The sequence below is a fragment of the Equus caballus genome, chromosome 8 (genome assembly GCF_041296265.1).
Source record: "Equus caballus isolate H_3958 breed thoroughbred chromosome 8, TB-T2T, whole genome shotgun sequence".
Classification (NCBI taxonomy): domain Eukaryota; kingdom Metazoa; phylum Chordata; class Mammalia; order Perissodactyla; family Equidae; genus Equus; species Equus caballus.
The window spans coordinates 93,324,390-93,340,328 of NC_091691.1; the positions used below are offsets into that span (position 1 = coordinate 93,324,390).

Here is a 15,939-nt window from a genome sequence, read left to right on the forward strand (position 1 = left end):
GCGCGGGGGGAGGGAGGAGCTCCCCGCCCGAGTCGCGAGTGAGATGGAGCGCGTCTTGCGAGCATCTTCGAGCCCAACCACCCCGTGGGCCCGGGGGAGGGAGCCGGGCGGGCGACTCGGCCCGCCCCCCCGCGCGCCCCTCCCCCGCGCCGGGAGCCGCGCCGGTGCGCTCCGGCCAGCTGTGCGCGGCGAGTGAGGCGCCAGCCCGTGGGTGCTGCCGGGGGCGGTGGCGCGGAGGGGGCGCCCGCAGCTGGCGGCGGCGCGGGCCGCGGCGCTAGCTCGCGGCGGGGGGCGAAGGTGAGGACCGGAACGCGGAGGGCGGGCGCTGCTCGCGGCGCCGGGCCGCGTTCCTCGTCCGCGGCCGCCCTGCCACCCAGCCCGCGTCCCCGCCGGCGGGAGCTCGGGGGCACCGGGCGGCGGCGCGGCTGCTGGCGGCGGCTGGCTGGATGCGAGACCTGCGCGGACCCGGCGGCGGACGGCGGCTCTCGACTCGGGGAAGCCGAACGCTCCGGCCATGGCCTCCAACTTTAACGACATAGTCAAGCAGGGCTACGTGAAAATCCGCAGCAGGAAGCTGGGGGTGAGTTGCTCGCTCGGCTTTCTCCTTCCCCTGCGCCCGTTTGGCGCGGCTGGCTGTTGGGGATGGGGGGCGGGGAGAGGTGACCGCGCGGGGACAGGGGCGAAGAGGGACCCGGCCCTCCCGCAGACAGCCCGCTTGTTGCTTGGCTGGGCTGGGAGTCCGCACCTGCCTCGGGGGGCTCTGCAGACCGGGCTGAGGGCTCCGGGAGCGCCTCGGTCCCCATCCTCATATGCGCGGTGCTGGTTTGGACCCAGACTGAGAAGTCCTGGAGACGAAACGGATTGTCAGTTCCAAGATGAATGTGCTCCGGCGGGGGGGTCTCTATACAGTGCAGCCCACAATGGTCTGTTCTCTAAAGTGTGCGCCTTTTGGGGAGAACTGCTCTGTGTGCAGACGCTCCCGTGTGTGTGTTTAGAATCACCATTTTCTGGTCCCCGCTTCCCAAGACCATTTCGAAATTCTCTCTGGATGCCCAACCAGCGCCGCACATCCCCGCCGGCGACGGCCAGTGAGTTTAATGCTCCCGGAAGAGTTGCCCCCTGACAGGCTCCTTGGCCCTGGGTACACCGGGACAGGTGTACCTGCGCCCGTGTGCAGGCAGGTGTGTGTTCAGGGCCGCTGACACGGGAGCGTTCGCAACAACAAAGTTTATGGAGACCTTTTCATAGTTCTTTCTTGAAACATGCTCTGCCTGACTTGGCAAACAGTGTAGACCCCCAGGGGTTCAAAACTTCTCCAGTGACCAGAGGAGGAGGTAAGAGGGGCGCGTTGACTGTCGTAGAGGACCTGGGATGTGGACAGGAGAGGGCAGGAGAGGAGGGGCGGGCACCTGGGCCGACAGCTGCCCAGACTTGGCTTACGTGGGGGGACCGTCAGAGTGACGGGCAGGAGGTCATCGGGGAGCACGCGATGGGAGGTGGGCACCCAGACTGACCAGGGCGGGCCGGTCCAGAGCAGGAAGAAAACTTGATGTGAGGGCGAAAGTGCCCGTTGTTTGGATTCCCTGGATGTTTCTCTACCTCGCTGTTCTCAAAGTTCCAGTTCTGCGAAGCTCCAGAATCCTGGGGGCAAAGCGGCCTCGAACAAGAACATTCCCTGCTGAATGGATGAATACCACAACTTGGAGAGGGGAAGAGAAGAAGGGAGAACTTCGTTAATTTTCTCATTTTGGAAAAGAAAGAAACAGAAAGAAATTAAGTGCTAAATATATTGTTAGAAAATTGAACTAAGGTAGGGCGCAGCCCCTGAAAGAGGAGGGATCACCACGCGCCGAGTCGCTTAGGAAGGAGTTGGTGGACGCGTGTTGGGGGCAAGAGGCAGACTTGCCTTTTTGTGCTGCCTCTGCTGGGTTTCACGTTCAAGACGCAGGCTGTACCCCAGGGACGCAAGGGGCCCGTTCTGGAACTTCGGCAGATCTGTAAAAGCGGGGAGTACAGAACTGGGTGGCATCAAACTCCCCTCCCCCCAGTCTGGCGCCTCGGTTCGCTGCTGCGCGCCGCCCCACCGGGGCAAGAGGGAGTGGGCCCCGGGTGCAGACCCTCCGCCAGGTTGCAGGAGCTGCTCTTGGGTGGAAGAATGCGCCTCATTCTTTTCCAGGGAGATAAGGAAGAATCCACGTGAAAAGCTGCAATTGTCCAGGAAGCTGATGGCTTCTCGCAGCCGGGACGCAGTGCTCAAATCTGTCACCCGCACAGTCATCTGCCGAGAAGGGAGGTGCGGAGCTGCAGCTGGAGGGGAGAACCATTTCAGGAACTTGACCTTTGAAGCCCCTTGCTCTCCCACAGGGTGCTTGCTCATCTTTATCGTTCTCGGTCTTCCGTCTTCTTGAAATCTCAATTGTGTCTTACATCTCAGACAGTATAAGCTAATGGATGATTTCAGTCCCCGGGGGAGGTATGTGTCTGCTTCCACAGAGTCATCGTGAATGTGAAAATCAGATAAGGAATCTATCACTGAAACACCCACCCCTTGCCCACTTGGCCCTGGAGGCTATGGGATTCCTCCCCATCCGAGCTTTCCAGGATTGCAGACAATAAAAACTGAATATGCAACCTAATTATAAGATAGGATCCCAGGAAAGAGCAGTGAATGCTTCTTAGGTAACTATGGCATTAATGGCCTTTGAACTGTCCTCTTAGAACGCCATTCCCCCTCAAGATGTGTGCAAATGTGTAATTACATTTCCAAAGTCCCTTTCTGTACTCCCTGTTTACAGCTGTGCCTTCGTAAAGGACAGCCTTCCTAGGAAACAGTATAAGCGTGTTTCAGATTAATTGCTTTTGTCTTCCATTTCTATTTGAGAAATGTGAACTTCGGAGTATTGAAATAATTTTGCTTTGTTTTAGTTTTAAATCAAAATATTAAACTGAATTAACCTTGACTATTTTGGAGAATATTGTTTATTTAAAAGAACTTTAGAGACTTTTCTATTCAGAATATTCTAGTATTCAGAACGGTGACTTCGAATGGTGAAACTTCACACACGTGGTTCTGTGAAGCTTACTAAGTTAAGCGGGTCCCCTGAGATAGTGGAACTCTAAGCAAATATTGTGTGGCTTAAAAATAGAAATGTATTGTTATACCCAAAATCGTAGAAATAGGAATTATCTAAACATTAATATTTCTTTTTCATAGTTAATAACCATATTCCTAATATTATGGACTCAGAACTATGAACTTTTCCCAAAAAATAATATTTTTAACTCAGAGGATACATTATGGTTCTTTTATAGTTTATGTTCAAAACTAAATTTCAAAATAAAAATAGTTATAATTAAAAATATCCACTGATATTGGATTTATTATGGACAGAACTCATGCTTTCAAAAACCAAATTTTATAATATTCTAAGGGGAGAAAAAAAGCTGTAGGTATGAGGCTGGCTATATCAGAGATTATTATGACGTGAAAATGTCTTTTGAGATGAAATGTTCTAATGTCCCCTTTACTCCTCACACATTAGTGCTTATTGTTACCCTGAATGAGGGCAGAAAAGCATTTCTTGCCCTCCAGGCTGTGGGGCAGCCCTTCCAGAAGAGCTTCCTGAGGGGAGCGGTTGAAAGGGCCCTGGCCCTGTGCCTCCCCACAGCCTCTAGTGCTACCTGTTGAGGTTAGTTCCTTAGCCAACTATTCAGGGCAAGTAGTAAGTGTTACACATTTCTTTGAATGTATGCTTTGGAATTTATCTTGACGACTTAGTCAGTTTTTCTTCTATTTAGGAAAATAATTTTGAGAAAAAATGGAGTCATTTTGCTGAATTTTACTCGTGTCCTTTAAAAATATGTTTATTAAATCATTATGTTTTTAAAGGTATTATTAAAAGTATATTGACATGACTCTTATAAAGAGTCATTTCTTTAAATTCCGTATTAACTTTTCGTTATACCACTGTTTCTATGACTATATTATTTTCCTTTTGTAGGATTTAAAAGCTCTTACAATAATTTAGTTCCTCTAACCATCTTATCTGTTGCATGATTAGTATTATAATTCACAAGGTACCATGGTGGCTAGTATTTTGTTTAAAGAAAAAGTCACTTAAAAATACTAATAAAAATAAAGCAAATGCATGTTGGTCAATATTATCTCTTAGCTTTGAGCACCTGTTTTCTTACCTCTGATGAGTTAAATTTAGTCAGCAAGGCATATATTGCAAAATGTCCAGCCTGTTCTTGGTTTGCAGATAAACTAAGAACTCAGTCACTGAGACCATTAATAACTTTATACCTGGCTTATTGACTCAGTAATGTAGCAAAAGTAAATACAGCATTATGGAGTGATCCATCATCATCATCACCATCATTGTACAAATTCCAGATTGCCACAGTTTGGCTAATTCTAGACTCAACCCTCACATCATTGTTTTCAAGGAATTCTGTTCAAATACATCAGTGTGAATATTCACAGACACATAGTACACAGACAAATGGTATTTTACATAATTTTTTTCTATTTCTTACTCAGTGTCAGGTAGTTGTATGTGTGGGTATCAAAGAAATGTCTCAGGATAGGCTGGTATTACCCATTCAACAAATGACAAAATGAACATGGAACATCTACTGTTTATCACGGTACACACTGTGTGTGTGTGTGTGTGTGCGTGCGTGAATATTCCAGAGTCGTGTTGTATTAATTCAGGGTTATTAACAGTAAATACTTCCTACATCACCTAATGTACTCATAGTAAATTAGGCCAGTAATAGTCACTTTGCCCCAACCTGGCTGTAAGGGAAGCAGGGCATCGCAGAGGAAGACATTTGGAGTATTTGATGAGCACCAACTTTATGAGCTGAACATCTGTTCAGGATTTCCTCTTTTGCATAGTCTCCATTTGTTTTAGCAACATGTTGTTGTTTCATCTACTTCTTGTCCTCCCTCCCTCCTTGATTAAAAACTCAAGACACCTCCATTCCTGGCTTGATAATTATTGATCTCCTTCCTATAAACTCTAAGTTTTTCTCTTCTTTCACAAACAGCTTTCCTCTGATGATGAAAGCGAATAGTTTTTCATGAGAGATGTTTATGAAAATTTACCCCTTTATAGAAGCTCATTCATTAATATAATTGGGAATTCTGTGTGTGCAATTGCATATTTTTTGGTAGATTAGAGTATTTTAAAATTTCTCTGGTCTCCCAAATCTCTAGAAATTATTTTGTGAAGAGAGATTATATTTTGTATGACATGCGTTAGCAGTTTGGCAAGAATTAGATGCAATAAATATGTTTAAGATAAAATGTATAAGTAACTTAATAATTTTGATGATTCAGAAGTTCAAAAGAATTTCTTTCAGGATTACTACTTTAGATAGGAATTCTCAATCTATAGATTGAACATGTGGAAGTTGTATTGGGTGTGCTCATATCTTTACTCATTCTAGAATATTGTGTATCCTGGGCATTGGTTTCTGAAATGGAGCCATTATATCCATGGTTATTTATCATTTATCTCTTTCTCATTAAAAATGGATTTAGAATGTATGCAAATTCTAATTATTTGAGCTATTTTTATTTTAGATTTTTATTCATGGTGACTATTATGTATGATAACATTGTGTACATGCCACTTATTTCTGTATCTATACTTATCTCTCTATATCTACAAAAATTACTGGTTCTTGCAATTTTAGAAAAAGGTCATTTATACCTTCTATCCAATCTCTATCTATTAACTTATTTGCAACTGTATGGTTGTGCGTATGACATTTCAGGTATTCTTAGAACCTCTATTATCTACATAAGTGGGATTTTTTTCCCTTTTTTAAAAATCCCTATGTGTGCATATGGGCATGCCTGATGTTCTTTGAATTTTTCAGAACTTAAAGCCAAAAACAAAGAAAATAAAAGTAAGCCTAACTGTAAAAGCCAAACCCAGACTTTTTGCTGGATTTTGATATTAAATGATTATGCCTTTGCAATACCTGGGGGAAGCAGATAAATCCGGGGTGAGAAAGAATAGTTCACATCTCACTTTTTATCTTGATAGATTTACACATGACTGCTGGCAAGGTGAACCTTAAAAGATGGCGTTCCCTCAGATAAGAAAGATTGTACTAGTATTTAGGGAAATTTTTCAAATGACTGAAATAAATTGTGAGTAGGGTAATGATACAGTGGTTAAATATCTCTGTAAGGTTTACGTTCCCAATTTCCTTAAATGTCTTTCAAAAGTGCTCAGTGATAGTTGATATTGTGGATAAGTCTAAAACAACATGAAGGAAATAGTTTAATATGAAGTCTATAGATTTGAAATTGTCATTTTGGAGGTATTTTTCTTGTAGTGTGTTGTTCTGTTTGGATCGTAATAAGCCCTGTGAACACTGTTGAGTGGACTGCTAGGCATTTGTATCTTTGGTCTGTCTCTATTTACATCCACTTCGTTTTAGAAACCGTGGAAGATAAAAAGCAAGCAATACAAACAAAATAAAAATTACCTGTTTTCCCATCATCTACAGATGATCTCTAGACTTTGTAAATTTCGAAGTGCTTGTTTTAAAGAAAAAGTGATTTCTGTCAAATGAGACTAATTAAAAGAGAGGATACTATAATTTCTTTACCCTTAGTTTTATTGCTTTTGCCTCACTTTCCTCACAGTGTTTTCTTTTTCCTTCAAGCTCTGGTAACTTTGTCCAGAGAGCCCAAGAATTCTGGGTAGAGAACATTTTCATTAACTTTCTGCATAAATCTCCATTAGCTTTATTTTAAGATACAGAGCAGGATTATCCTATGAGTAATTCATTTTTATATGGTAACAAAATTCCTTAGTGAGAATATTGCACCTCTCAGTCACATTGGATGGAATATGAAATGATATTTTGTTATTAGAAGAGAACAGAAATTCATTTAATAAAGAAAACTATTGTTTTCGTTTGAAATTAATGGTGGTTGTAATCTTTGAACATATGGAAAATATTTATCCTGATACTTTACTGAATTCGTTGCAGAAATCTTGGCTAATCTTTTGGCTTAAAGTAAAATGACTGGGAGGGCAAACATTGAAATTTAATTTGGGACTTCATAATAGTAACTTAATCACGTTGCATTGTGGTGTGCCATGGATTTTACAGCTTATAAAGAATTTTCACATATATTTTCTTATGTAATTCTCCCAGCATGCTTTTGAAAGTATATTTAATTTTACCCCTATTTTATACGTAAACTAAAATACGAAAGAAGTAAAATGGATCAGCCATAGTTATAGAAACAAAGATGGGGTTTGCATATATGACTGTGTATACTGAAATCTAGGTTTTATAACTTCAAGTTCAGTGTTATACCTACGATGCAACGGCTTCTACCTTGCAGTATATAGTCAGGTAGCTATTGTATATATATACATATACTATATATACATATACACGCACACACACAGCTATGTGTACTATTCAAAGTAAATGTGTTTTCTTTAATTGGCAACGTAGTGTAAAGCTAATATTATCGTTCACTTCACTCAACTCTAAGCCATTCATATTGCAGATAAGTGCTGTTGGCCAGTGGGAGATGGGAAAATGGGTGAGGGTGGTCAGAAGGTACAAACTTCCGCTTATAAGATAACTAAGTTCTGGGGGTTTAATGTACAGCATGGTGACTATAGTGAACAATAGTGTATTGTATATTGGAAAGTTGCTAAGAGAGTAGATATTAAAAGTTCTCATCGCAAGAAGAAAAATGTTACTGTGGGGTGATGGATTTTAACTTACTGTGGTAATCATTTCACAATATATACATATATCAAGTCATTATGTTGTACACCTAATACTTATACAATGTGATATGCCAGCTATATTTCAATAAAACTGGAAAAAAGTACTCTTTAGTGAAAGGATTTATGCCAAATAAGGAGGAATGATACAGATATTTCTCCAGGTCACTTTGAATGGACATGATTTCATTTTCATTGTACCATCTAAAAACCAGAGAATCTCGCCTTTTAAGAAAGGAGAACAGCTTGAAAATTCATCAGACAGTGTCTAGGTAGAATTTAAAACATTTTGGAAATATTTAAATCTCTTTATTTTAGCATTAGCTTTATTTATGAAAAATGACCTTTGATTTAAGGTGGTTGTATAAAAGATTATGTTTGAATTAACTTAATGCAAAGTGAGTTCATTTAAAGAAAAACACGGTGAAAAATAGTACGTATTTACTAGGACCTGACAGATCAAAAGGTGGTGTGTGGTGATATCGTCATGCAGAAGATGTGTGACAGTGTTACCCAGAGGCCTGGACACTTGGCAGTGCTGAACTATACCATGACCTCTGCCTGAGAGACTGGCTTGTTTGTTTATTTGTTGTGTTGCTTGAGGCTTTTATGGGGCAGGAATTGAAATATATGCACTTAAATGCTGTTCTTTTCTTTTCTTAGTTCTCTTATTTTTTTAAATTGGCTATATGCCACTCTCTTATTTATACATAAATTTTTATGTAAGATATATTACATGTGTAAACATGTAAAGTTGCTTTTCTCCTCATGATTTTTTTCTTTGTAAATATTAAATTGCTTTTCTCTGACCATTCACTCTTCCTCAAAGTCTGTGTGTGTGTATATATACATATACATGTATGCATGCAGACATGTATAATATGATATATATGTTATACATTAAATGTACTATGCATGCATTTCCAAATGGCATTTTAGTATTCACATGCACTGAATTGTTGTGCTTCCTAACCATATAATAGGACCACCTTACCCCTTAGGAGAAGAAAATGTTTGTAAAAATCTCTTAATGGCATGCAAGCAAAGTTTTTATTGTATAAATTGTTACATGTTCACATTATTCTTAATTTGGAAAACGTATTTGATATTAGTCTAAAATTGAAATTTAGTGTATCTTTCAAAAACTGTAACTTTTAAAGGGTGGCAACCAATTAGAATTCTATATTTTATCTCTGTTTACATAACTCTAGTAAAATTTCTCACTATTCAAGAAAAAGATTAAAGCATATTTTTAATATATTTGCACTTGTTTTGAAAAATCTACCCTTTCATTTAACTTAAGGGAAATAGATAGGACTACGTTTCCTAAATGCTCTAAGGCCCGTGGAGCTTTGCTGTAGAAAGTATCCATGCCATTTTACTGATGCTTGTGGAGACTTTGGAATCTTTAAGTATTAGCTATGTAAGTCTTCCAATCGAAAGTGCATCTAGTGCAAAATCATCATGTTGAGTTAACTATAAGATACCCAATTCATGTGTAAGTATGAAATATGCACTTCCATACATTTAAAACATGACACCTGTTTAAAATTCTGAAGGCTACTTAATACACATACTGTTGCTTCCTGAAACTTTGCGTAATTGTCTACATTACTTAGCCTTCTATTTAAAAAAATGGTTCTCAACCATGACTGCATATTGGCATCCCCCACAGAGCTTGGCCTTTTCCTCACTGAACTGGTCTGGCTGCATTTTGAGCATGGATATGCTTTTAAAGATCCCCATGGTTTTAAAATGTGATGCCAGGGTTGATAATTGTTGCCATACCATTAGGATTTGGGGGGAAATAAAGAAAATATGTGACATGTTAGACTACTGTAACCTACTAAAAATACTTTTGTTAGTGCTAAGACTTCTGAATTGGCATTCCTGAAATATAAAGTTAGTTTTGTAATAAATCAGTCATATAACACTAATTTGCTGATAATCTATAATGGTTTATAATGTGAACACAGAAAGAATAAAGTAAAAATTTCTTTGAGGGCAGAAATTTACTTTTAAATGTGATGAATGTAATTTTCCTAATGACTCTGGATTATTCTTTCTGTCGGCTCTCTTGACACCCGGCTGGTACTTCTACCAGCAATATGGCCACTCCTGAAAGACTTCCTTCTTCTAATTTGTGTATTCTAATCTAAGTAAGTAGAATACCATGGCTGTTTAAATTGTACTTAATTTAAGACTCAGTAAGTTCTGAATGATGCTGTAATGGTTTTCATTATTGGAGATTTAATGCTTCAGACTTTATTAAAGAAGAAAAATCTGTGGCTGAGAGTCGATTTTATGTTCTTCAAAGGTCTGGGTTTATGGCTATGCCAGGCAGTTGCTACAGTGCAACACCTCATTCCTGGTGTCTAAGAGGGTTCTTTTGTTCTTTGTTTCTTACTTCAGGAGATAGGGCATGGATGGATGGGTGAGGGGAGAGAGAATTGAGGCAACATATGGCAAGTACTTATTGAGTCTACGTAGATAGTATGAACTGTTGTGGTTTACATAGAAAGTGACCACCAATCTGAGAAATCATGAATAAAGAAGGCTTTGCTAAGATTTCCATGCAGAAGAAATAGCAAACCTAAATAATAATGTATGTCTGGATGGGTGTAGAGTGTTGAGTTGAAGACCCAGAATAAAGGGGTTTGTAGTGTTCTAAGAACCCAGGAAGTCACTTATACATTTTACGAGAATTAAATGTTCATTCTCAAATTAGCAATATCCCTGAATCTTGGGTTTGTAGAATGGATTGTAATGAAGTAGGACTCTTGACAAGGAGACGAACTAGTGGTGGGTTTTAATATCCCGGAAAGGCACCGGGGAATTCTAGCGGCTCGCTGTGATTGAGAATCACTGGCGTAGAATGATTTTTTCCCAGCACTGGGAAGAAACAAGTCTTCTACCTATTATTTGCATTGAGAAGTCAGCTGTCAGGCTTATTGTTGCCTTTTGAAAATAATTAGGCTTCTTTCCTCTGGCTGCTTTTAATGTTCTCTTTTCTGGTTTTTGGCAGTTTTGCTATGATACGTGTAAATTAATTTTCATTCCATTAATTATTCTTGGGTCTATAGTGCATCTTGATTCTATGGCTTGATATCTTTCTTCAGTTCTGAAAAATTAGCTACTATTACTGCTTCTGTCCATTCTTTCCCTCTTCCTTACTCATGAGTTAGATAATTTCTACCATATTTCCTGTGTCTCTATGCTTTTTCTCCCCTCCATCTTTTTCTCTTTCACAGATTCAGGATGGATATTTTCTTCTGACATTCCTTCCAGTTCACTAATCTCCTATTCAGCTATGAATGATCTACTGTTAAACCTATTCATTGTTATCAATTTTCTTTTCCAGGTCTAGAATTTTCATCTGATACTATATATTAGAATTTCCTAAAAAAATAAATTCTCATTTTTGTGTTTGGTAGGCTTCAATGCCTTCAAACAGATGATTTTTGTATTTGCCAAGCATTTCTAATCATCAGCATGTAGGCTGTCCTGAATTACATGGTGCACCACTAAGAGGAATGGAACATTCTCAGCTAGTTGAATTTTATGGTGATTTCCTTGTGGGGAGCTGGAGGCTGTGTGGTCCTCCAGAGCTGCACTGAGAACCAAGAGGGTTAGCTGTAGCTCCTCCCCAGCTGTGAGAACCCTCTTGTAGTAGTCTTTGTCTTAGAATGCTTTCAAACAGGTTATCTACCTCCATAGTAGAACTAGGGTTTGTGATAATGAAGTTGAAGAAGAATGAAGGTATCTGAGCCATAGGACTAAGCACAAGTGTTGCAAGTAGTGTGTGTGGGTCTTACCTTCCTTTGTATAAAAATGGGGGAAATGTTGCAAGAATCAGTTATAAGCCTACTCTAGCTTTTGACTTAATGAACAAGGCCAAATGGTTCTATTCCTAAAAGCAATGGTCTTAACCCTGGAGGCGCATTACCATCAAAGGGGAGGGTTTTTGAGTTTTTCTGGTTGTTTTGTTTGTTTTGGTAAATAGCAATGACAAGATCCCTTCCCAGAGATTCTTATGTAGTTGATCTCTGGACAATAGAATTGCTTGTTTTTTGGTTTTAATCTATGCAAGTTATTCTAGAATAACTGAAGTAGTTTTCATCAGAAAAAATTTCAAAGTAGGTTGTTTGTGACTACATATTACCTCCTGAACTAGGATGAATAGGTTATAATGTGCCTCCATAAGTAGCTGAACAAACTAACAGTATGACTCAGATATGCGTCATTTATTTTTTCACCCAACATTTGAATCTCCTTCTAAATGTTTGGAGAGTACTCCCACATTATTGATATTATGAATGTTGAAGATATCAAATAATGCCTCACATCATAGAAGATGAAATGCCAAAAGTATTCTTTCCTCATCTTCCTTGCTTCTAGGGCATGAGAAATGAGCTGGGCATTACCAAGTACATAGCCAGAATTTGAGTTAGTGACAAAAGAGGCAACCCACTGGAGGGATCTTCATAGGAGATGACAGGGTAGTCTTTTCTACTCGATCAATTTATTGATGCACACATAGAAGCAATGCAAACTGTTGTACCTACTGTCCAAAGGCAATGGCCTCGTCAAGAAACTTTAATATTTCAGGGATCACCTATGGTCGCTTAGTCTTGAACCTAGTTCCCCAGCCCTCTATTTCTAATTTGAAGTAATGAAAAATTTAATAAATTTCTGTCTGTCTAAATCAGCCAGTGTCAGCTTCTATTAAAACTAATAGCAACTAATACATCTGATGGATAAAATGGCATTATTGGAAGTGATCCAACTAAATTTTAGAAGTAATATACTAAAATAATTTTTAGAGTAATGAATATTAAATAGTCATCCTTAATAATATGTAGGCACTAGAATTCATTTTCTATTGTAGTCACACCTAGCTTGGACATTGATAGCATCATTAGTGAATTATTCTGTTCACTCATGGAGAAGTGTAGGAGCTTTGATGGAAGCAAACATTCAGACCATAAAATTAAGAAAACATTTATTTTAAAAGAAGGGGCCACATAAATATTCCCAATGAGTTTCTGATAAAGGTGCAAAAACAATTCAATGAAGAAAGGCTACCTTTTTGACAAATGTTGCTGGAACATCCATAGGCAAAATAAATGAAACTCAACGTAAATCTCACACCTTGTAACTCCAAATAGAAAATAGATTTAAATGTAAAAAGTAAAACTATAAAATTTCTAACAAAACATATAAGAAAAATTTTTGGGACCTAGGACTAGGCAGAGGATTCTTAAACTTGACATCAAAAGTATTATCTATAAAAGGAAAAACTGACCAATTAACCTCATCAAAATTAAAAGCTTTTGCTCTGTGAAAGAAGCTGGTGAGAGGATAAAAAAATGGCTCTAGACTGAGAGAAAATGTTTACAACCTACGTATCTCTCACAAAGGACTAAAAAAAACCTTAAAATTCTACAGTAAAATTAAAAAACAACAACAATTCAATTAGAAAATGGGCAAAAGACATGAACCGACACTTCACAAAGGTTGATCTGCAGATGGCAGATAATCACATGAACAGATGTTCAATATTATTAGTCATTAGGGAGATGCAAATTAAAACCACCATGAGATGTCACTACACACCTATTGGAAAGGCTAAAATAAAAAACAGTGACAACACCAAATGCTGGCAAGAAGGCAGAAAACCTGGATCACTCATACATTGCTGTTGGGAATGTGAAATGGTTCAGATCTCTTGAAGACAATTTGGCAGTTTCTTAAATGAACTAATTATGCAACTGCCATGTGACCCATCAGATTCACTCCTGAGCTTTTATCCCAGAGAAATGAAAACTTATGTTCACACACAGACCTATACATGAATCTTCATAGCAGCTTTATTTGAAATATTCCCAAAATGAAAACAAACCAGATGTCCATCATTGGGTAAATGGTATAACACACTGTAGTGAATCTATATCATGTAAGACTGCTTAGCAGTAGAAAGACTGAACTGCTGACAAACACACAAGGATGAATCGCAAGAGAATTATGCTGAGTGAGTGAAAAAACCAATCCCCACAGGTTATAAAGTGTGATTTTATTTGTATAACATTCTTGAGATACAAAATTATGGAAGTGAAGAGTAGATTAGTAGTAGCCAGAGGCTATGGGCAGAGAAGAGGGAGTGGAGTCAGTGTGTGGTTGTGGCGAGAAAGGGACAATATGAGGGATCCTTGGGGTGAAGGAAATGTTCTGTCTCTTGACTGTATTAATGTTGATGGCCTGGTTGTAATATTGGATTATATTTTATTAGATGTTCCCACAGGGGAAAACCAAATGAAGAGTATGCAGGGTCCCTCTGTGTTATTTCTTACAGTGGCATGTGGAACTACAGTTATCTCAAAATACAAAGGTTTAATTAAACAATATGAGAGGCATCAAAATGTAGCCGCATTTTACAAACATATAAGTGATCTTTTGAGGCACAGTTATAGTAGGAGTGGTTTAGAAAAATGGAAAGAGCACAATCTAGAATCAGTCAGCCCTATTTAATTGGTTACTCTGCCAATTATAATTGTGTAAGGTATGGGAAATTTCAAATATCCCAGAGCCTCACTTTTCTAATTTGTAAAACAGGGATCAGAATACTGACCTCATTATGTTTTGTTAACATTAAGTGAATATCTTCTACAAGATCTCAAACAGTGCTTGGTCTATGAAGCTCAAAACTCTCGAAAGATAGAGCTTGTTGACAGAAACTGCAAGCTTCCTGGGACAGCCCATTAAAAACGAACACACATCTTTGCAGATGTGAACTGGGCTGCCAGGAGCAAAGAAAGCCTATTGTGAGTAATGCCGTGGTGAACATGGGAGTGCAGATATTTCTATGAGATCCTGATTTTAATTCCTTTAGATAAATACGTAGAAATGGGATCACTGGATCATATGCTAGTTCTGTTTTTAATTTTTTCAGGAACCTCCATACTGTTTTCCATAGTGGCTGCACCAATTTACATTCCCACCAACAGTGTATGTGGGTTCCCTTTTCTCCACACTCTCTCCAACATTTGTTATCTCTTGTCTTTTTTATGATGGCCATTCTAACAGGTGTGAGATGACATCTCATTGTGGTTTTGATTTGCGTTTCCCTGATGATTAGTGACGTTGAGCACTTTTTCATGTATCTGTTGGCCATTTGTATGTCTTCTTTGGAAAACAGTCTAAGTCCTCTGCCCATTTTTTAATTGTGTTGTTACGTTTTCTGCTGTGGAGTTGTATGAGTTCTTTATGTATTTTGGATATTAACCCCTTATCAGATACATGTTTTGCAAATATTTTCTCCCGTTTCGTAGGTTGCCCTTTCATTTTATTGATGGTTTCCTTTGCTGTGCAGAAGCTTTTTAGTTTGAAGTAGTCTTCCTCTCTCTTTGAATTGTGAAAAATATAGTTGATCATTTTGCAGTTGCAGTTTAGTGTTCTCTGTGAAATGAGATTTATATAAGCTACATTGCCCACAAGACACCTTAATTACCAGGAGCCAAGTGGCTTGAACACTCCATTGACTCCAGAAACAAACAGCAGTGCAAAATTTCTCTGCCTTTGATTTTGAGCTCTAAATGAGCCACCTTGTCCAAATGCTAGAAAATGTCATTACTTAGAAGAAGATAAAGTTCAACAGCACTTCAATGAAATTTCGTTTTGTATCTCCAGTAAAAGATCACTTGGCTACATTCCCATGCAAAAAGTGTCATTAGCCATTTTAATACTCAAGGTGATACCTAGTTGCAGCTCCATTTTAAATGATAATAAGCCTGCCCAGAATACAAAATAAAGTCCCAAATAAAGCATCTAAGAAGTTTCAGTTATTATGCTCTCTGCTGACAGGTTAATTTCAGTACCTGAATAGAAAGTGAAGGGGAAAAGATAAAATTACTTTAAAAAAAAACAGGATCACAGGAGCTGGCCCAGAGGCCAAGTGGTTAAAGTTCCATGTGCTCCACCTCCATGGGTTCTGATCCTGGGTGAGGACCTACCCTGCTCATCAGCCATGCTGTGGAGGCATCCCACATACCAAGTAGAGGAAGAGTGGCACAGATGTTAGCTCAGGGCCAATCTTCCTCACAAAAATCCAAAACAACAAAAAACAAAACAAAAAAACCAGCATCACAACACCTAAAGCATTTGG

At 39.3% G+C, this 15,939-nt stretch overlaps 1 protein-coding gene across 1 annotated transcript in view; it reads left to right on the forward strand.

Annotated features, from left to right (window-relative positions):
• The first annotated feature begins 261 nt into the window (after window positions 1–261).
• DOK6 (docking protein 6) overlaps window positions 262–15,939 on the forward strand; it is a 411,448-nt gene continuing 395,770 nt past the window's right edge. Inside the window, exon 1 of the mRNA XM_001493092.5 lies at window positions 262–580. Within this exon, the coding sequence (XP_001493142.1) occupies window positions 515–580 (66 nt within the window). The 5' untranslated portion in view covers window positions 262–514. The remainder of the gene's footprint in view (window positions 581–15,939) is intronic.